Source organism: Hyperoodon ampullatus (assembly GCF_949752795.1).
Source record: "Hyperoodon ampullatus genome assembly, chromosome: 3".
NCBI lineage: Eukaryota > Metazoa > Chordata > Mammalia > Artiodactyla > Ziphiidae > Hyperoodon > Hyperoodon ampullatus.
This window is the reverse complement of record NC_136916.1, coordinates 96,481,230-96,502,442: the sequence shown is the minus strand read 5'-3', so window position 1 is coordinate 96,502,442 and position 21,213 is coordinate 96,481,230. Positions and strand designations below refer to the sequence as shown.

General features: G+C 44.4%; 1 protein-coding gene across 1 annotated transcript in view; it reads left to right on the top strand.

Moving 5' to 3' along the window:
* BUB1B (BUB1 mitotic checkpoint serine/threonine kinase B) overlaps positions 1–5,858 on the top strand; it is a 56,751-nt gene extending 50,893 nt beyond the window's left edge. Inside the window, exons 21-23 of the mRNA XM_079699864.1 lie at positions 2,795–2,966; positions 3,755–3,861; positions 5,315–5,858. Coding sequence (XP_079555990.1) covers positions 2,795–2,966; positions 3,755–3,861; positions 5,315–5,546 — 511 coding nt within the window. The 3' untranslated portion in view covers positions 5,547–5,858. The remainder of the gene's footprint in view (positions 1–2,794; positions 2,967–3,754; positions 3,862–5,314) is intronic.
* Positions 5,859–21,213: the final 15,355 nt, after the last annotated feature.

Sequence of the window (21,213 nt, the reverse complement as noted above, 5' to 3'; positions counted from 1 at the left end):
ATATTTGCTACCTAAAAAGTCAATAGTCACTGGGAATAGTTTAAAAGAATTCAAACAAAAAAACACGTTGAGGAAAAAATTCAGAAAAAAAGAATTAACAACTCTATCGTGATGATTCCTGTCAAGAAGAGATGTAAAATGTGAATATTTGGGGAAATGTGAAGTAGATTGTCTAGTCTTTCTTTGTGTGGGGCCAGTGCAGAGCTAGCAAGGATGCTAACAAAACTGAGGCGCTGCTCAGTTTCAAAGACCAAAGCTTAAGTCACACCAAATTGAGGTAATTGCCAAGAGAAGTAGGTAAAACCAGAGTACAAATGCAAACCATGCTGAGAAAAGGGGCTTAGTGTTCAAATTAAATCCAGTTTAGCCATCAGGTTCAAGGGGTGAGCACAGAGCAGGAAATAAGAAATGAAGCCCAAATACTAAGAACTGAGAAAATACAGACAACATTGAGGCATAAACAAGGCAAAGATGCTCAACAATTTTTGTTTTATGGAAAGGACTAGAGGACCAACACACCCGTCTAATAATGGGCATTGATCTCATGGTATTTGAGTGAAGCAGTCTGGTTTAAAGACGCTTTGTCTGCCCCAAGCCTGTGACTTGGGTAAGCAGTTAACTTTCTCTCTGAGGTCATTGGTGTACACTAAAAGCTGGAATCATTCTTTACATTTCTCCTGACTACTTATTCTGTAAGAAGAAACTGAATTAGACTCTAAATCATAGTTGGCATGGAAATTAAAAGAACCTTCAATGTATTTCTGCAATTATAACCAAAAAAACTAGAGCATCCTACCTTCTTTCCTGAGATGGCAGAGTCCTAAAGGCTTCCCCAGGCATAATACAGCAGCATTTCTCATCCAGGGCACCACAGGTACTTTGGATGAGATAATTCTTTGTGCAGGTCTGGTCCAAGCATGTCAGGATGTTTTATATCTATTTCCCCGTAACTACCTCTCGCCCAAACACAAGTTACAATCCCCCAGCCATTGTGATCACCAAATATCTCCCCATATGTTTCCAAATGTGAGAACCCCTGGTATAGTTTTTATTTTCGTTCTATTTCACAGCACTGAAATTTCAGAGGATAGTGCTAGAGTTCTCAGGACTTTTCATGGAAATTGTAAGCAAAGAGATTTTCTAAGCCTTTTTGGGATTAGGCATTTGTATGCTGTGTATTCAAATATCCTTCTCTCAGTCACTAGAGGACTCCAGGAAAACACATAGTGTTGAAGAGACATTGCCTTTTACTTTGTCACAACTTTTCAAATTTGATAGGAAATTTCATATAGATTCACAAGGAATTGAAAGAGCCTTTTTTTTTTTTAGCATCTCTATTGGAGTATAATTGCTTTACAATGTTGTGTTAGTTTCTGCTGTATAACAAAGTGAATCAGCTACATGTATTCATATATCTCCATATCCCCTCCCTCTTGCATCTCCCTCCCACCCTCCTTATCCCACCACTCTAGGTGGTCGCAAAGCTGCGAGCTGATCTCCCTGTGCTATGCGGCTGCTTCCCACTACCTATCTATTTTACATTTTACATTTGGTAGTGTATATATGTCAATGTTACTCTCTCACTTCATCCCAGCTTACCCTTCCTCCTCCCCATGTCCTCAAGTCTATTCTCTATGTCTGTGTGAAAGAGCCTTTTGAAATCATTTAATGCAGTTTCTACATTGTGTGTGTGTGTGTAAAATGAGATCCAGAAAAGTGGAATGTCTTGCCCAGGGTAACAGTGAATGGATGATTAGAGAGCTAGGAGACCTTCCTGCTTCTTTTTATTATTCTCAGAAACATTTTTCCTACCTCTCCCAAGTTTTGAAAATATTTGGGAATTATAGTTTTATGATGGCCAAAAACAAGTTGTAGTAAGGAATCATAAATTTTAAAGTAAAATAGATCATTCTGTGCTCTGGAGGTATATGTGATAGGATTAATCAAAGCCTGTATTTAGGAATATAAGACCTGCCACTGATATCAATCAGGGATTTGAAAAAACCAACTGAGAAAGCAGAGAAACAGAAGGAACACAAAAATAATCCATTTTTTCCTCACATAAATAGTTCCTATATCTCTTTGGAGAATAGCTTTATTACGTGGAATAGATAAGCCTGAGGAAAATCAATAGTGAATTAGTGCTATAAAGTTCTTTTCTCTTTTTTTTTTTTTGTAAGGAAACAGGATTGGAATTACATATAAGAGGAAGACAGAGTATGGTATTAATTTAATATAAACAGGATGGTTTACAGTATTTTGTAAAGGTATCACTTTACCACAAAACAGCCTTATGTTGTTTTCAGTTAAACTCTGGGAAGGAGGGATCTGAATGACACTCGGAAAGCCTAATCTAATAGTAAACAAGAAAGACTGTGACATCTATCAAAGCTTAATTTCCTCCATCATAATTCTTGTCAGTGTATAAATCATTGCTGTTATACATGTTAATATGTACAGTGCAAGACAGAGGCCTGAAGTCTACTTCCAGTATTTAGTTTATATAATATGGAAACTTGATAAATGTTCTGTGGTGGCCATGCACTGTGGCTTAGATATAGCTTGGGTCACTAAACTCAGCTTAACATTCCGCAGTTGGGTGGATACTGCCACTGCTCTTACAGGTGCATTTTCATAACTAACCACTGGAGGGAGCTATTGGCATAGCTAAGGCACACCTGCAGTACCTTTTTTTTTCTTTCTTTCTTTTTTTTTTTTTTTTTTTTTAAGACCAGCTATGCAGCTTCTTTCATGGCCTATTTTTATTATCTCCTTCTCTTACATCTGGGCTTAGAATCCACGATCCCTATGATTGTAATAAGAACAATCAAGCTTTGAAGATAGTGGACTTTTCCTACAGTGTTGACCTTAGGGCACAGCTAGATGTTTTTAACCTCAGCGGCTTTCGGACTGTACAGATCCTGGAAGGACAAAAGATCCTGGCTAACTGTTCTTCTCCCTACCAGGTAAGTGTAAAACAAGCTTGAGCAAATATGGAGAGGGTTTCTTAATCTCTTTCTTACTTAAATAAGCCATGAAAGCTAGTGTTTACTGATATTGTCTCTCCTGGAACAGATGACCTAGTTTTCAAATATCACCAACTCAAGTAAAATGTACCATTTTTCTGTCACAACACTGAAGAATTTACACATACACGTGCAGACACATGACTAACTCAGTAACTCAAGTGTCAGGGCCATTTCTACCACTTACCTGTGTTGTCTTTTGTAAATCATTTTCTGTGATCTTCTCTGTAAAATAAAGATAATAATCAGCTCTGTTTACATCAGAATTCTTAGGAGGATTAAATGAAATAATGTATATAAAAAAGACATTAGGACAAATATAAAGTGTTTTATATGGTGGCATTATATTCAGAAATCCCTTCTGACTCAGCTCTGGATATATGGCATTTTGCTGATTGAATATGTACATAGCCCTGAACTAGTCATTTAGAACACATTTAGATCACAGCTAGAGGCCATGCAAATTTAGTAGGTGTACAAATTTGAATTTGACAGTCCAGATATATTTGTCATCTTTTCTTCTAGGATAATTCCTAGAGTTGGCTCTACTGATCACTTCTTTGGGGAGTTTCTCTCTTTACTGTAAGGATAAGGAACAGTATACTAAAATGTACATCATAAAATAAACTTAGCTAAGCACTATGATACCTGTCAACTTCCTACATAAATAAATTGCCATGATAGTAGCAGAGAATGATTTTAGCTGATGGTGCTTTTTGTGATTTCAGGTAGATCTGTTTGGTATAGCAGATTTAGCACATTTACTATTGTTCAAGGAACACCTGCAGGTCTTCTGGGATGGGTCCCTCTGGAGACTTAGCCAAAATATTTCTGAGTAAGTATTGGTGATTTCAGGGTCTTTGCCTGTCCAAATAATGTTCTCTTTATCTTGGGTGCTCTCTCTGCTTTGACAGCCTTGATTTCTTAGTCCAAATGCCATGATTTCATTAATTTTAACCAGTTTTCATTAGAGTATCAGTGGAGCACCTTGTGCAGGACAAAGGAATTGTTAATTAAAAATGGGAATCAAGCTATTTGGACTTCAGGACATCATTCTGGACCTAGATGTATCATAGACATATAAACCGTGACTAGAGTATGGAAGCCTCTCAATTTAGAAGGCTTAATAGAAACATTTTATGAGAATAATTTTCTAACCAGTTGGTGTTAGTCTTATGGCCCTTTTTAATAGCTTTTTTCAAAAGTTAATAAGCATCTCTTGAAGAAAGTTAAATTTCTAAATTACATACTAATTTTAGGCTATTATTTATTTAATGAATGGGTGAAACCAAAGCAGAGAACTGAATCTCCTTGGTGAGGAAGTAAATGCTCTCTTAATAACAGCTGCTTGGTCTCAGAACATTGGTACTCCCTCAAGCCTGCTCATAATACTTATTAAATATCCCATGTTCTCCCTTACCTTATCATAGCTATTAACTTCGCAGAATAAGCTTACCAATCTATCACTTACTGATACGTTCTTTGGTTAAAAGAAAAATCAGTGTTGAAAATTTAACACCCCTTCACCTCCATTTTCCCCTCCCAACAATTGAATTGTATTTTTTTCTTTATTTAATTCAGAATTTGGCCAGTCTTATTTGTCTCTAACATGTACTTTCAAAATAGGTTTGAAATATAATGTAAGGCATATAGGATAGATTCAGGTTATCTCCAGTTGGTTATGGTCCTAGGTGGGTCTTACACAAACAGAAGCAAGTGGAGTCAGGTGGGGTTGCCTAACAGCCTTGCCTTATACAATAATAGAAGCTTCTCTGATCTTTAAAAAAAAAAAAAAAGGTGCGAACATCATAGACTTAAGCAGTTGTTTCTTCACTTGAGCTTAGGATTCTGAGAAGGTTGTGAAGATAATAAACCACTGGGCGAGGGGAGAGAGGAAGCTGTAGTCTTTCTAATGACCTAGACTTTAGGAAAGTCAGAAGAGAGGAGTCAAAATTTGTCTTTCTTCTATTTGTAGAAGAGAAATGCTGCATCTTAGTACATGGAGGAAATTTATAGATTCAGATGAAAGATTTTCTTTCCCTCTATGTGCATTATATTATGGCTTTTCCCACTATGGTAGTCTTTCTTCTTCTTCTTTTTTTTTTTTTTTTTTTTTTTGTAGTTTCACCTTGGGTTTTCAAAGGACACTACTTGAATGATCTCTAACCCTAGAGTTAGGTATTACCTTAAATCATGTTGGTGCATAAATGTACCACTGAGTTAAACACAGAAAGAATTCTAACTCCTATATGCCTAATCTTGATGAAAATGGTTTTATATATTTTTAGGCTAAAAGGTGGTGAACTGTGGAATAAATTCTTTGTGCGGATTCTGAATGCCAGTGATGAGTCCACAGTGTCTGTTCTGAGGGAACTTGCAGCAGAAATGAATGGGGTGTTTGACACCACATTCCAAAGTCACCTGAACAAAGCTTTATGGAAGGTAGGGAAGTTAATCAGTCCTGGGGCTTTCCACTTACAGCAAGATAGGCAGTCAAGTCTCTCGCAGATTCCTGCCTAAAACTAATGGTGGTACTGTGGAACACTGGACCTGTATATGCTATGATTTAATTAAGGTACACTACTAACACTTTTCTGCTTTTTGGTAGAAGTATATTTCTAGGTAACTGGCATTTTCTACTCAACAAGGTACCTCCTCTTGGCCTTGTCTAACTTTAACAAAGAACTGTTTTATTCTAAATGGATTCCATATTAATGGGTACTTTGTTGTCATTTAATGCATTTGTCTCAACTTTTCCCTGTGCTTTTCCTGTTTGTAATTTGTGACCTGTACCCTTATGATCACTAGGTATTTTGTAAATAATAAAATAGTATTTGTTAAATTTGTGCTTCTAACATCTCATCTACTTTTTGCTGACTAAGGTAATAAAGGCCTGATTTTGCAGACAGGAGCTACTTTACCATGGAAATGTATATATTCTAGACTTGGAACTGTTATGATAGGATTGTAACGAGACAGAATAGCCAACCATTCCTTTAGGTGTTCCTGACCTTCCACTAAATGGTCTAGATTGAAAAGCAGGTAAAATGGTTTCCACAAGGCCAAATTTTCTTAAATTTCAAGGGGCAAAATTATTTGTTTTTATTATATTTAATGTTTTCATTTTTTATCCACCAAGCCCCTTGGTCTACTTGTATAATCTAGCAGTGCTGCTGCTACTTGGTCTCTTGATTAGGGCTGTGCAAGTTAGAAAAGAAAAGGTTTTGAATGGGCTTTAGCAACCTTTCAGAAATGGAATAATTACCATTCTGTTACATGCAAAATGACTTGGTGGGGGCACAGTTAATGAAGGAATAGAAGGAGATTTTGTTGTTTGGAAGATTTGAAGAGGCAGAATTTTAGAATAAAAAGATGACTTTGAAGCATGGAATCATTTGGGAGAGAATAGGTCTAAATGAAGTATTAGACTGCTAAACAGAAGCATGAATTACACCAGGTCTTGGGTATAGGGAAGGAAATTAGTAGAAAAGGGCAATGAAAATTAACTATTTCATATCAAAATATCAAAATTACCAAATGTGCCTCTATGCTGTTGCCTGATTTTTTTTTTCACTCTAGTTGTCACTGTTACTGCTCTAAGATTGCTGGAAAGCAGAAGATTCTAAGTATATCTCAGCTAAAAATATTTAAGCATATATAGTTGAAGCACTGAAACATGACTTGGCTCTGAAGGATAAGCAACTTAGAAATTTTTTGCTCTTAACCAAAATATGATTTTTCAAACATTTTCATGTTTGTTTCTCGTACAACTAAGGATATGAAATTATAAATCTGTATCTTTTATGTAATCGAACCCATCTACCCCTCTGCTCTCCTCATTTCTCAATCCACCTCTTTGACACATAAAGTCATTTGAGGCTGGATGGTAAATTTAGATTCTTTCTCAACATAGGCTTAGCTACCATCTAGTGAATTTTTCAGCAACCTTGACGGCAAGACTGACAAACCACTGCTTTATAGATAAAGCTTTGATTCTGAAAGTCCACTCTGAGGAGAGGGAGGAAAATCTGAGGAAGCTAATTTATTAGAGAACTTGCAACTATTTTGCTACCTCTTCCTCCTTTCCCCATCCCCTCCAATCCTGACCTTTCTTTGTAGAGGGGAGAAAATAATACCTGACCAGTTAGGACCTATGATGACTTTGTTTTCTCTTTGCCTGAGCATAAAACCACAAAGCAGGCACATTTCCGTTTTCCTTATATTTTATGTTGTTTGTCTTGGGAGAAGGAAGCGGAAGCCTCTATTTGTTGGCTGAAGCTTCAAATGGTTCTTATTTCTTGTCTCACTAAGGTAGAAATAGCCTAATGATAGACCTGAGAAAAAGAACATAGCTGAAAAGACAGAATCTTCACTTTTGTTTGAAAAGAGACCATGGAATATATAGTGCCTCACCATTCACAAAGTGTACATCCACTAATCTTCTACCACTGTTAGAACCTTCATCCCCCTGTGACAGCTGTACAAGAAACCTTCCACCCAAGTCAGAGTGCTCTAACTGATGCCAAACCTGAATCTGGAGATAAAAAGATTTCCTTTTTCATTAGGACTTTAGACTATTAGTTGGGCTATTATCTCAAGGTAGATAAGAAAGCCTTTCAGAGGGTTAGCACAAAGCACTTTGAAATGACTCTTGTGTTCAGGCTAAAATCTTTAAGCAAAGACAGCAAAGAAATGCTTCTTGTCTGTTGCATTTGGAAAAGAGGAATTCTTCCTCCAGCTGCACCAACTCTTATACCAAATTCACTTCCAGTCTGGCTCATAAAAGTAAGATTTCCCTAGTGAGGAAGATGCGTTTTTAAAAAATTTTTTAATATGGCAAACTTCGACCTTAATGAGGTTCTTGTTTCCACCAAAGACACAAGAACCTATGAATATTTAATAGGGTAAAGGTGGCATTTCAGAAAACTGGTATTGAAATAATGGATTAGAGTTTGAACTCTCACCAGCGCCACCACTAGTTCATACAGCACCTTTGTACAAATTAGAAAAAGGCCCCTTCCTCTAGCGGATTCAGTACCTCCCTGTGCACCATAGCTTCACTGGATTTCAGTCCCCACTTACCCTCTCAACCTGGTACCCTTGTAAGTAAATTGCACAGCCATATGTAGTGGTCTTTCCTGTTTCACAGCTTACCTGCAAAAAAACTTTAGATCAAAAATGTTAATGCAAAAAACTGAAAATATAAAATAGTAGATGACTTTGTAATTTTTTGTCTGTGACATAACACCAAGATTTATCCAGGAAGATTGCTATTTATTACTATAATAGATAAAAAAATAAAACCTAACAAAGTCACCTGTCTCTCCCCTCCCCCCCCAAGAAAAACCCTAAATGCAAACTAAGAAAAATTACTTGCCACATGTTTGCATCATTTTTCACTTGCATTATCTCAAGGTCTCATAACTAGTCTCTCTGCTTCCCCTACCCACCTCCAGTCAAATCAGAACCCTCCAATGGCTTCCCATCTCACACAGCACAAAATCGGAAGACTTCTCACAGCCTGCAAGACCCTACCAGGTCTAACCCTGCTATTCCCTCACCTCTTGCCTGATTCCTCTTTTCCTTTCTCACTCCACTGTAGCCTGCCTGCCTCCTTCCTGGTCCTTAAACATGCCAACTAGTTTCCCTCTTTATGAACGTCTCGCTTTGTTTCTTCTGCCTGGAATGTTCTTTCCCATAACTTCACACGGATTACTCCCCTACTCCCCTTCAGATGTCTTCTCAGGTCTCCACCTTATCAGAGGCCTTCTCTGGCTATTCTGTACAAAATAGCATCCCATACACACACTGATGTTCTGCTGTTACTTTCTATCCCTCTTTACCCTGCTTTATTTTTTCCATAGCACCTATCACCTATTTTTTCCATAGCATATATATATATATATATATTGTTCTTCTCCCCTGTATCCCACTACTAGAATTTAAGCTCCTTAAGGGCGGGGATTTACTTTGTTTCTTGTTTTAACCCCAGTGCCTAGAGCACTGTCAAAGCACTATTTTACCTAAGGTACAAAGAATTCTCTTAAAAAATTGAAAACCAGTAGAAATAGACAAAGGGCATGAACAATCCACTAAAAACATTTTGGTGGCCAGCATGTGAGTTGTTCACTCTCATTCCTAATTAAATAAAATGCAAAATAAACCTGACATTTTCATCATTCAGATAGTAAATGGTTGAAAATTGTGTTTGTGAGGGTGAGGGGAAAGAAGTACTCATGTTATTAGTGGGAGTGCAAATTGGCACACTATTAGGAGGTGATTTGGCAATGTTTATTTAATTTAAATATTCATTTCCTTCAGCTGAGAAATTTTTCCTAAGAATTTATCTTAAAGAAGCATTGGCACAGTTGCTCAAAGATAAAGCACTGTTTGTAACAGTTGTCCTCCCTGCTTCCAAGGCTCATTAGTCCCAGAGGGATAATCCACGTGACAGACCCTGCGAAAAGAGGAGTCCTGGAACTAATGCAGAGGTGAAGTCAGACAATTTCTGTAGATGGCAGGGATGCCTTGGCATTGGTGCCAAGAAGATTGGTGCCCAATCTTCCAATCTGGCATGAGCCCGTAAAGATGGCAGAACCTGAGTTAGGCTTTGAAAGTTGAATTCCAGACATTTCAGCTTATGTTTAAAAAAAAAAAAAAAAGCTGAGGGGAAAAAGTGGTTGCCTTTGAGGAGAGTAGGGTGGAGAAGGGAACGAATAAAGGCTTTTACTTTTCAATTTGTGCATCTCTGAGCATTTTGAACATTCTGATCACTTTTTTTTATGTCTATGGGATAATCTAGGCTAAGAAATTATGGGCTATGGTTTTGTCATCTTTTCCCTTCTCTACATTAAGAAAACAAAAAGCCTAATATGTGTTAGGTGTTTTTATAGTGGGAAATTTGGGAGACTTTATCATCCAAATATAAAAGCAAGATTAATTTGGAATTAAAATGAGAGCGTGAAAACAGTTTTAAATTATTGAAGATAATATATCTAAACTTCTATTTTTAGTATGCTAAAAATTCATACATGTTCAAATGTTTTATAATGTTTCTATTCAAGGTACGCTTTCTAAAATTATCATCTTCCTACTGTTACAACTTCCTATGTCTGTGAACAAGGGATTAAATTACATAAAACTTGACTTTTTTCAAAACAAAATACATTTTATGGCTTTCGTATAAAAACTTGAGTTTCCACAAACTGACATTGTATGATTAAGAAAGGAACAAACAATGATGAACTCAGGCTAAATGTCTATAAACATACTTTTTTCCCATCAAAACATACTACTTCCAGTAGTCTTGCTCTTTAGAGGCTCCTGTGTCAGACTTTCAGCTGCCTAGCAGTGTTGTCCACTAAATTCAAATTGGTTTCTCCATGGGGAGCAGTGGTTGTCCAGTCACACTGCTAGTTCTCAAACCCCTTGTGAACAAAGGACTGTATGTCTATTAATTTTATATAGTCCTAGAAATTAGTGGTGAATTAATAAATACGTAGTGAGTTAAAAAAATAAGTAGTGAATTAAAATGTTGGAAAATAGCGGCCACAAGTTCAAAAACTAGCTGTATTAGTGTCTTGGTGAGGGGGGAACAATCTATCCTAGGCTGTAGATATGCCTGGAATCATAATCTCACTTTCATTTCTAGTGTGTCACTTTGTGTATGTTTCTTTAACCTTCTCTTGTAATCGACTGCTGACCTTACATCACGATACACTTCATTGTACTGTTTACTCTTTTCAAAATTAAATGTTATTTTCACAGGTATGATTATTCCATCAAAATGTGTACTTTATTTTCCGTGTGTGTATAATTCAGCCTCACATTCATTCGAAACAGTTACGTGAGTCAGTGTATGCTGCAGTTTCAAAGTAGTTTAATCTTCCTGGCCTGGTCATGTGATGCGTTTTATTTAATTGCTTCAGTCCTGCAATTAACAAATTAAGGATGGCTTTCATAAAAACAAATACCCATTAAAATCTGTGAATGAAAAGACGAACATACATTTGCTTTTGCATTTTAAAATAAAATTGAAAAATAAATCTGGTAATGCTAGAATAAAGTGATAAAAATATTGACAAGGATGACACATGAAGTTTCAGTGAGACTGGCTCATTCCAGGAAATGAGACAGCTAAGGGTGAGTACATGTGTGGTACAGTAAGTCAACGAGTCCCAGTGAATCTAGGGGATCAGGCAGACAGAAATAGGAGCTAGGCAGAGCAGACAGACGTTAACTAGCATTGCTGGGAGAGACCTTCCTGATCAACTACCCTGTCACTGAACAGATAAGGAAGCCACTTGCTCAGAACTCGCCCAAGCAGGCACATCCAGAACCCTACCTAGCTTGTGGACCAGTGGTGTAGGCCAGTGGGGCAGCCCCATAACACCTGCCTGCATTGTATCATCAGTTGCCTTGGACAGGTACATGTACATGCCTTACCTCTCTAATTCAGTTGAGCTCTTTGGGACAGGAACTGTCTTTTTATACTCTAGTTACATCTTGCATGTGGTGCTCACATTATAGGGGGTCAACTTCACAGGCCCAGGGCCTGCTAGAACCTCCTCAGTATTGAGATGGCCCCTTGCCTATGGTGCCAAACCAAATGCTAATAACATGGTTAGAGATGCTACCTCTACAGCCAGAATGCCTGGGTTTGAATCCTGGCTGTGTGACAATGAACAAGTTACTTATCCTCTTTGAGCCAGTATTGTCCTCTATGAAATGAGGATAACCCGAGTGCCTACTTTACAAAGTTTTGAGAACTAAATAAAGCTTTTAGTACAGATGCTTGTAGATGTTTGTATTGATTTAGTTCTAATGTGGTCTAAAGTTCTCTAGAAAGCTCTTGAGCAGATTAGAATCCCAGCTAGATTGGAGCCTTACTGTCTTTTGAATTAATTTACAGTACAGAGTACAGCTAAATCTATAATATAATAAAGGTAGGTGAAAGAAACATGGTGTTCTCTAATCTAAAGGGGAAATGAGGTTCTACTGGGAGTGACCTTCAGGGAACCAAGTATTTGTACTTCAAGAAGACAGTCTCAAGATAAGCCAAGCTATCAGGAAGGTCCGTCTAGTCCCGTCTTCGGCCCACAAGGCTGTTTTAGTCCGAAGGTGGTCTCTGGCTCACAGCTCTCTGCTGCTTCTGTGCCATGTTCAGAGCACAGGAATCTTAAATGCTGCCTCTGGTCCTGTTTGCTCTGACAGTACGTAACAGGCAGGTCTTGCTGCCCACATTAGTGGGAAGCAAGATGCAGATCCCTTCCCTCTAGCCACCTGCAGATGTATCTCACTCCTCTCCCCCACCAGGGGAAGCACTTTCTGACTTAGGGAGCAGGGTCTACTCACCCCATTTAAGGCCAAGACATTTAGTCTCTTCCTGAGACTTGCTGCTAGAGCTTAGGCTTTCAGAACTATTTCTGTATTATCCTCTGCTACATCCCTCTCCTGAGCCAATGGATAAAAAGTGACCACTTGCTTAGTAGGAAAAATGAAAGACAGAACATAGGAAGCCCTATAAATTCGATTCATTAACTGGAAAACCTGGGCTCCAACCCCAGTTCTGCTCCATACTGGCTTCTTGATCAGGGCAAATCTACCATCTATAAATTAGTGCTGAGGCTTCTACCCCAAAGGGCTGTTGTGAGAATTAATAACACAGTATAGTTGCTAAACATGAAAATTTCATGGCTCCTGGCAAGCGGTGGATTTGTCTCTGTCTGCCCAGCAGCCAACCCAGAGCCGGGCACAGGAGGCAGCCGGAGCTGGTGTAATCCATCGTGGAATCTAAGCTACAATGGAGATGCCTGACATTCACTCAGGCCTCCAGCTGCAACCTATTGACTCCTGTTTTACTCTGTTGATACATGTTCATTTACCCACTTCAGGACAGCAAATAATCTCTTGGAATGTGGCAAAGATGTTTAGCCAATGAATGTTTTTAAACTCTACTGGGGCTCCACATTTAATGACAGACACCATGAAGGATATAAAGAAATGTAAGACATGCTCTCTCCCTTCAGGGAGTTTATAATTTAGTTAGCAGAACAGGATATTACAGGTTAAAAGCCAAGAGAATATCGAGAGAAGTCAAAGGACATCTCAAGGTAAGGCAAATGGAGCAGATGTGTTAGAACACTGAAGAAGTGAGGGTCAGCATGGGTTAGGGTGTCCTGGGAGCCATCAGGGCATGGCAGGGATTGGAGCTGGTCTGTATCAGGTAGTTTTCAGCTGCAAAAATCAGAAAATCGAAACTAGCATAAAAGGTAAGAATATCTGTTATCTCACATAACAGCCTGAACCCAGCAATTCATGGAAGACCCATGTTGTTTCCACCTATTCTGCCATCCCCAGCATGTTGGCTTTTGTCCTCAGGTTGGTCCCCTTCTAGAACCCAGTTGGCTACCACAGCAAGCTCTACAACTTGGAACAGCACAAGGAAATTTTTCCCAAAAACTCTCCCAGCAAACTTGCACTCCTGTCTCGGTTGTCACATGCCTAGGGCCTAAACCAATCCCTGGCAAAAGGAAGGGAATTAGCAAGATTGGTTTAAACTAATCAAGATTCACCCCTAGGGCTGGTGCTGGGGAGGGGCCCTTCCCTGAGCACACAGGAAGGAGAAGAGTATACATCCAAATAAGTTGGGTTTCTTCCAGCAAGTAAGAAGGGACATGAGATGGATTTAGAGAGGCAACCAGTAGTGTCTGCTGCATGGGTGGTGCTGGGAAGAAAGAAGGCAGAACTTGATAGGAAAATAGCATCCTGGACTCTGAAACAGATTGCCTGGGTTCAGACCCCTGCCCTGTCACTTAGTGACCTGAGCAAGTAAGTTAACTTCAGGAGGTCTTCGTTTCTTCACCTCTGAAATGGGATAGTAATAATTCTCACATAGATTGTAAATTTCATGAGGACAGAGACTTGTCTTTTTCATGAAGTTATCCCCAGCACCTAGCACAGAGCTTCATACCCAGCAAGCACTCAGTAGATATTTATTGAATGGATTCATTAATTGGATTGTTGTGAGGATTTAATGAGTTATTGTGGCATAGGCCTAGCACAGTGCATAGCCTATAATATGTGCTCAAGAAAATGAGTTTTTAGCCAGTCATTGACACAGTGGGAATCCTCCATATATGTCCTTTTGCTGCTTTGCCATCACATGTGCTGCCAGATTTATCACTAGCCTTTGCTCATTGCAGCTGAAGCTCAGGTGTGGCAGGAAGTCTCTGCTCCTGGGGGACTGGGCCTGGACTTGCAAAGGCCTGTGTACTTGGAACTCTGCAGTTTGTAACTCTGCTCTGACCAGTCTCTGAGCCAGCCCTCATGTTACCATTAACCCCTCAGGGTCAACCCCCTAAAGCCCCCCGGAGACCAGCCTAATTCACTTCTAAGGCTCTATGTGCCACAGTGAAGAGGGAGCACCCATTTCCCTGACAGAAGGCTTTTCTTTTTCACTGTGTCTCATGTGAAGTTTGAACTGTCCCAGCCAGTTTCTGCTAGTCCCTCCTTTTCCCTGCTCTGACAGAGGGGGGGCCAGCCCCTCCCATTGAGGCAGCTCCCAGGAAGGCTCATTTATGGGAAATGCTGCTGCTGGGCCTGCTGCCAGCAGCTGAACTTCTGGGCGTTGAGGGCTGACTCCCCCCCTGAAGTCTAAAGGCCTTGTCCTTGTGGCACAGCAGTGAAAGCCAGCCAGAGGCAGCACTCAGCCCCGTCAGAGCATGTTGTGGCCAGACCCCAACTGAGTGGCTCCCTTCAGCCGTCTGTGCAGTGTCTCCCAGAAACAGTCATGCCAAAGCTCCCCAGGGAGTTCCTGCCTCGGCACAGATCCTGGCTTTGCCACTTCCTAGCTGATTTGGGGAAAGTTATTTAAACACTCTGAGCCTCAGACTCCTCATCTATACGATTTGGGATAATAATAATAAAATAAAATTTAAAAACCCATGGTGTTTTGAGGATTCAGTGAACTAACAGGTGGAAAGAGCCTAGCCATTCTATGCCAGGAACATGGTGAATACTTGATAAAAATGTTTTCTTCTGTGGCCACCTCCGTCTCACGAAACCAGGAATTTTCACAATTCCATAGACCTGATTCTGGAAAAAGAATTCCATTCCCTATTCACTTACTTGAAAAATCCTGTTTCTCCAGAGAGGAAACCCTGGAGGTTAACAGCAGACACCCTAGCCAGGATCACTCTGAATCCTGATGAGATTCAGGTCTACGCTTCCCTCCCTCATGTCCCCAGCAGCATTGTGACAAACGGGGCAAGAAGGGAAGACCATACGAAGCGGTGCCCACCTTCTGCTTCCCAGGCCATCTGCTAACTCCGCCATCTTCTCTGGGTCTGTCTCCCCGTTGGTCACGACCCTATTACCCTTTCTTCTTGCTTCCCCCAGTTGCCCCAGAAGCCGGGGCACTGTGGGGTGGAAGCACGGGGGACGCTAGACCAGCTTCTCAGGGAACAACCTGTCTTCCCTCAGCCTGTGCCGCGGCCCCTTGGCTTCCTCCCCACCTCCCCTGCCCATCAGCGTGCAGGCAGGTTCCGCAGCCCAGCCTGGGCTACCGGAAGGCCTCATCATTCCCTCTTTGCTTCTAGGCAGAGGGCCAGCGTTGGGCCTTCTGATCAAGGCCAGCGGGACAGTGGCGGGGCAGCAAGGCCGTTGGCCGGCAGCAGTAATAACTCCTGGGCTTTTCCAATTTGCTTTTGTTGAAGAAGAGTTCCTGGAGAAATTCCCGAATACGCAGCCCGGCAGGCACTCCTACTCCATGGAGCGTGGTGGAGAGAATTCTGCCAGTCACACTCTTAGCCCCCTGTCAGGAGTCTTCCACATACCTTGCCCCCTACCAGAATACCCGATTACCCTGGCCTCCCTGCCCCCTCCACACCCACAGGAGGGAGAAAGGGCAGGGCAGGAGGAGAGGCACAGAAGGGGCCCAAGCATCCCTGTCTGACAAGGCCCTGATGCTTCCTTCCCACTGAGGACCACCCCCAGGACTCGATTGGTCACTCTCCCTTTTGCTACCACCACCTTGGAGGGTGGGTGGGTTCTCTGGAGGCATCTGCTCCCTGGGAACCCCACCTGCCCTGCGGGAAGCCATTTGGAAAAACCTCTTGAAGGTGGGGCCCCTGCCTCTTACCTGGAGGCCCAGGGCTGAGGGGCACCTCTGAGGTAATACCAGCCCTGGAACGCAGGACACAGGCCCCAGTGACAATACCTGCCCCTTAATACCAGCCCTGCCCTTCTGGAGCTTGCCTCAGCTTGGGATGGTAGGGGGTGAAGGCAGGCAGACCTGTTCCTCCCTTCCTGGCCCTGCGGCGAGAGATGCTGAAGAGTGTGGGCAGGTGGAGACAGGCCCACACAGCCGTCAGAAAGGCCCGCGTGAAGCACCCTCTATACACACAGCACAAGGGGGGCGGGAAGTGTGGGGAAGAATCTAAAGATCGAGCAAAAGTTGGCAGTAAAAAGGCATTTTTCCCACACGCTGGAACCCTAGACTTTGTTTCTGAAACTTGTTATTCTTAAGGAAAGCCGGGGAAGCATGCGTCTACGAAAATGTGAGGACTTCGCTGTTAGAGGGCCTTTCCAAACCCATCCCCAGACGATTTGTTTAAACCATGCAGTGGGACATTTCGGTGTAAGCAGGAACCTGACTCACCAAAATGGTACAGACGAGGCAAGTTGCTTTTGAGGCTTTAAGTATATCTCTATTTTCAAAAGCAAAATGGAGAGTAAAGTGAAAGACTTTAAGTAATTGTCAAAACACCATTTTGGCTGATTCACATGCTGCCACTTTCTGGGAGCCAAGAGTAAAAGGCAGAAATGCCCACAGTGACAGCACCGCTGCTGCCTTGGACTAAATTACAGATATGTCACACTCGGGGCTTGACCTAGAACGGGCTGCGTGGGCCGCAAAGGGAACAACGGGCCTGTGAGGAGGAAAGCAGAGTTGCAGTCCTGACTCTGCCTCTAATTTCCTCTGTGGCTTTGCTGAGTCACTTAATCTCTGGGGGCTGCAGTTTTCTCACCTGCAGAAGGCGGGGCAGGGCTGATGATTCTAGAGTCCCTTTCAGCCGTGATTCACTGTATTCCAAGTAAGGGTGACCAGAGCACAGAACCGCTTCATGCATTCACTCATTGAACAAAGTTTGCAAAGTCATCTACTATGTAGCGGGCACCATGCTGGGTTTCCTGCCCTCGAGAACGCAGCCTGCTGGGATTAGCAGAAGTGACTCTGCTGGGATAAGGAAGGGCGCAGGGCATACCACTGGCCCAAGAACACAGGCATCTGGCCAACTGCCTTCTACAACAGGCAGCCAAGGCTTTGCAGGATTTCTTCCATTGGCTGGCAGATCCCCCTTTTCTACAAGCTGTGAGGAAAGGGATCTAGGTTGGCAGGTGTCCTCACCAAATCAAGAAGCCATGCAACATGATGGTAGAGGAACGAGTTCCAGTCTGTGCAGGCATCAGCTTTCAGAAGTCCCTGAAGACAAGACTAACAGAATAGACAATGACGGATTATCATGCTCAGGAATTTTAAAGGATGAGAAAAAGTAGCCAAGACCCATGGTGACCCTTGGCTGGTTTTTGGCCTCCAGCACCCTAATCTTCTTCCCCACCTCATGTGGGTAATGGGAACACTTGACCAGGCTACCCTCCCCTCCGCCAGGCCAGAGGTGGACATGTGACCTGAGCCTCCAACCAGACTCCCCCTGCTCTTGGACCAGGTGCCGAGGTGCATCAGGTGGAGCGCGTGGTGGGAGCACCTTCCGTCCAGGTGGGGGAAGCGTGGAGACTGTGGAGTTAGGTCCGATATCTAGAGACCTCAGGGCTGCCTGGCTTCTGTCCTGGACTTCATTCTCCAGACTTCTCATCAGTGCTGGGAGTTAGTTACCTGATGGCTGTCAAAAAATCCCTTTCCAGGTACTTCCCTGGTGGCGCAGTGGTTGAGAGTCCGCCTGCCGGTGCAGGGGACATGGGTTCATGCCCGGTCCAGGAAGATCCCACATGCCGCGGAGCGGCTGGGCCCGTGAGCCATGGCCGCTGAGCCTGCGCGTCTGGAGCCTGTGCTCCGCGGTGGGAGAGGCCACAGCAGTGAGAGGCCCGCGTACCGCAAAAAAAAAAAAAAAAAAAAGCCCTTTCCTGCTCAAGATGGCTGGTCATTAGAAAACCTAACTGAGTTTTTATGATTAATGCTACATGGTCCAATGCTGTGCAGTCCAATCAAAATGTCTGTGTGTGCAACCTGAGACTGTTACATGGGAGGTGACTGGAGTCATGGTTTGGAAGATTGACCTGCTGCTGTTTGGTGTGTGGATAAGAATGAGCGACAAAACGAGCACAGCCATGAAGCTGAAAGCTGAGAACATTGATGTTTTCTGAGCTCTCCGGATGAGCAGTTCCTGTGCCAGGAGCTTTGTTCATTTATTTCCCACAACGCTGTAGGCAGGTGAAATCATCCCCATTTTATGGATGAGGAAATAGAGGTCCAGGTGGTTGAATAACACGTTAAAGGTCACTCAGCTGATGAATGGTAAAGCTGGGATGTGAACTTAGGAGAAAAAACTCAGAACCTGGGCTTTTAACCAAACACCACGTTGTTTCCCTATGGAAGAAAATTCATGAAAGAGTTTTCAAAAATAACACGAACAGCTTAGTGCCACATTGGGCTGGGGGGTGAGAAGCGTCAAGGGGAACGGTGGGTTTCCATCTTCAGCAGCAGTGGGCACTGGGACGGGAACTGGCAGGTCAGGGTGGTGCCTACACTGGGGCAGCTGTGACTTGGGCTCTGGAGTGAGCATTTCCAGCTTGATGGTCAAAGCCATGGAGAGGATGGTGTTCCAGCGGGAGTGTGGGCAAGTGTAGGGGAGGGGAGCAGGGGCCGAGACTGGGTTTGGGCACTGGGAGAAGAAAAGGAGCCAGTGAGGGGACAGGTGGGTCCAGGGACCGGGAGGGCACTCTGCCTGTAGAAGGCTGAGCTCTGCCTGGCCCCTGGGGAGCTCAAGTTCCCACCTGCAAAGGCCCCTGTTTCTGATCAGGGTCTGGGAAACAAAGGGTCCCTGCCGACCCCGGAGGCCGGGGCCCATGCTGCCTGCCACCCCCTGCGTGCCGCTCTCTCACCCTTCACAGCAAAACCAGCCGAGACCCCTAAAGGCGAGCTCAGCCAGCTGTGGCCGGGCAGCCAGGTCCCAACCCCGAATTCCGAATCCTGCAGCGGTGGGGGTGGGAAGCCTGGGAGGTCTGGCTTCCCAGGGGCTGAGGTAGGCTTGCACTGAGCTGGGCAGGCAGCCCTTCCCCCCACCTCCCCCTCAGTAAAGGAAGGCAGGAAAAAAACGTGTTTTTTATAAATAGCTCCAGCCCCAGCTGATTTGTAAATTCAGTGGGTTTTTTGTGTCAATGACATCACCCTCCTCCCCATGGCAACCTCCGACGATATCAAAATTGCCAAGCAACGTTGGAGCAGCTCGGCGCCCCAAACGAGAGCGGGTTGATGCCTGAGAATTTAATGGAGAAATCCCAAAGTGAGCCAAGGTGTTCCGTGGAGGAGGCGTGTGCGGCTGGGGTGGAGGCCAGAGCCTGCCAGTGCCGCTCGCCAGGAGCCCTGGGCCAGCTGGGGCTCCTTGGCCATGCTCCCTTTGACAGCCTGCTGCCGGCAGCAGGGGGGAGGACATCGCTCCCTGCCTGATGTGCCAGGAGCCAGGAGCAGCCATCCAGGTGACTAAGCCGGCCCACGGGCACTGAGTCACCGCTGGCCTGGAGGTTTCTTCCTTCCCTTTTGCAACTGATTATTTGGGGAACTGGAAACTTGGAGCTGCACCTGAGTCCCGCCCCTTCTAGCTCTCCCCTCCCTACCTGGGGCTCCAAGGAAGATGGGACCCGCCACGAGTCTGCCGCCACCCGCTAAGGATATGGAAGACGCTGTGGGGGCCTGAGGGGCCGGGGAGAGATGTCAGCCGGCAAAGTGCAACAGCAGATATGGTGATGAGGCTGCCTGTCCTCTGGAGGTGTCGGGAGAAGGGGAGTCTGGTCCATGCTGACTGGCGTCCTCCCGGGCTGGCTTTGAACTCACCTCCTAAGGGATATTTCTGTAAATGAGCAGCTCCTAGGGTCAGAGTGGCATTTGGAGAACGAGGCTGGATTGGCTTAGGCTGGCCTGGGCAGGTAGGTGGCTCTGCGCCGGGTGTGGCCCCATGTGTGTGTGAGAGGAGCAGGTGTGTGTGTGAGAGTGGACCGCAGGGGAGATGGCAGAGACTGGGGATGAGGGATTTGGCAGCAGTTCATCCTGACTGATGCTGGGCCCGCCCAGGCCCCAAGATGGGTGCTATGGAAAAGGACATCAGGCGCCTGGCCTGAGCAGGTGAGGAGCAGCTCCAGCTCAGACAGACCCAGGCCCCACTGAGTCCACGGGACAGAGATACGGCAGGGTGCCAGGGTAGGGGGTGGTCCAAGGATGGAAGCCAACCCGCCGGGGGCACCGGATGGTGCTTGGGCTGCCTCCTCTTCTGACAGCCCTAATCACTAAGGCACTAAGGAAACAGCTTCCTACCAGGAATTCTGTCCCTCTCGGTGCAGTGCCCGTCAGCACCTACGTGTGTCCTCCGCCGAGCTCTCACGGGTGCATCTCTGGGAAGGATGCTGCCCAGGGCTCTGCTCGCCCATACTCAGGACACAGCGGGGCCTCTGATCAGGCTGGTGCTCAAGCCAGCGCCTCGGACCCCTGACCCCACAGGACGTGCTCTGGTGTGGGTCCCCCGCCTCCACACCAGTGAGTAAGCTGCTAGAGGGAGAAGGCTATGTGCCCACAGAGGCAAGACGACACCAACCAGGAGCCTTCGGGAGAAGCGGCTGGGCTAGAAAAGCACTGAGGTTTTCTTTTTCTGTTCCTTTTTTTTTTTCTTTTTTGCCCAAAGGGAGTGCCGCTTCCTGGGCTAGAGGCAAGCACCGGCCTGCAGCAGGGAGCTCGGGGCCCAGAGGACGGCCAAGGTAAGGTCCCTGCTGCCACGGCGGCGCGGGCCTCCCTGGCGGGGTGGGGTGCCAAGGTGTCCAGGTTGCCCACCATCTGGGACAGGGCGGGCAGCTGTGGGTTCCTGGGCTAAGGAACCCCACACCCCGCTCAAACTGCCACTCCCTTCCCAGACGGAGTTTGAAGCACCCCCGTCCAAGCTGGCCTCTGGCTCCCTGGCCA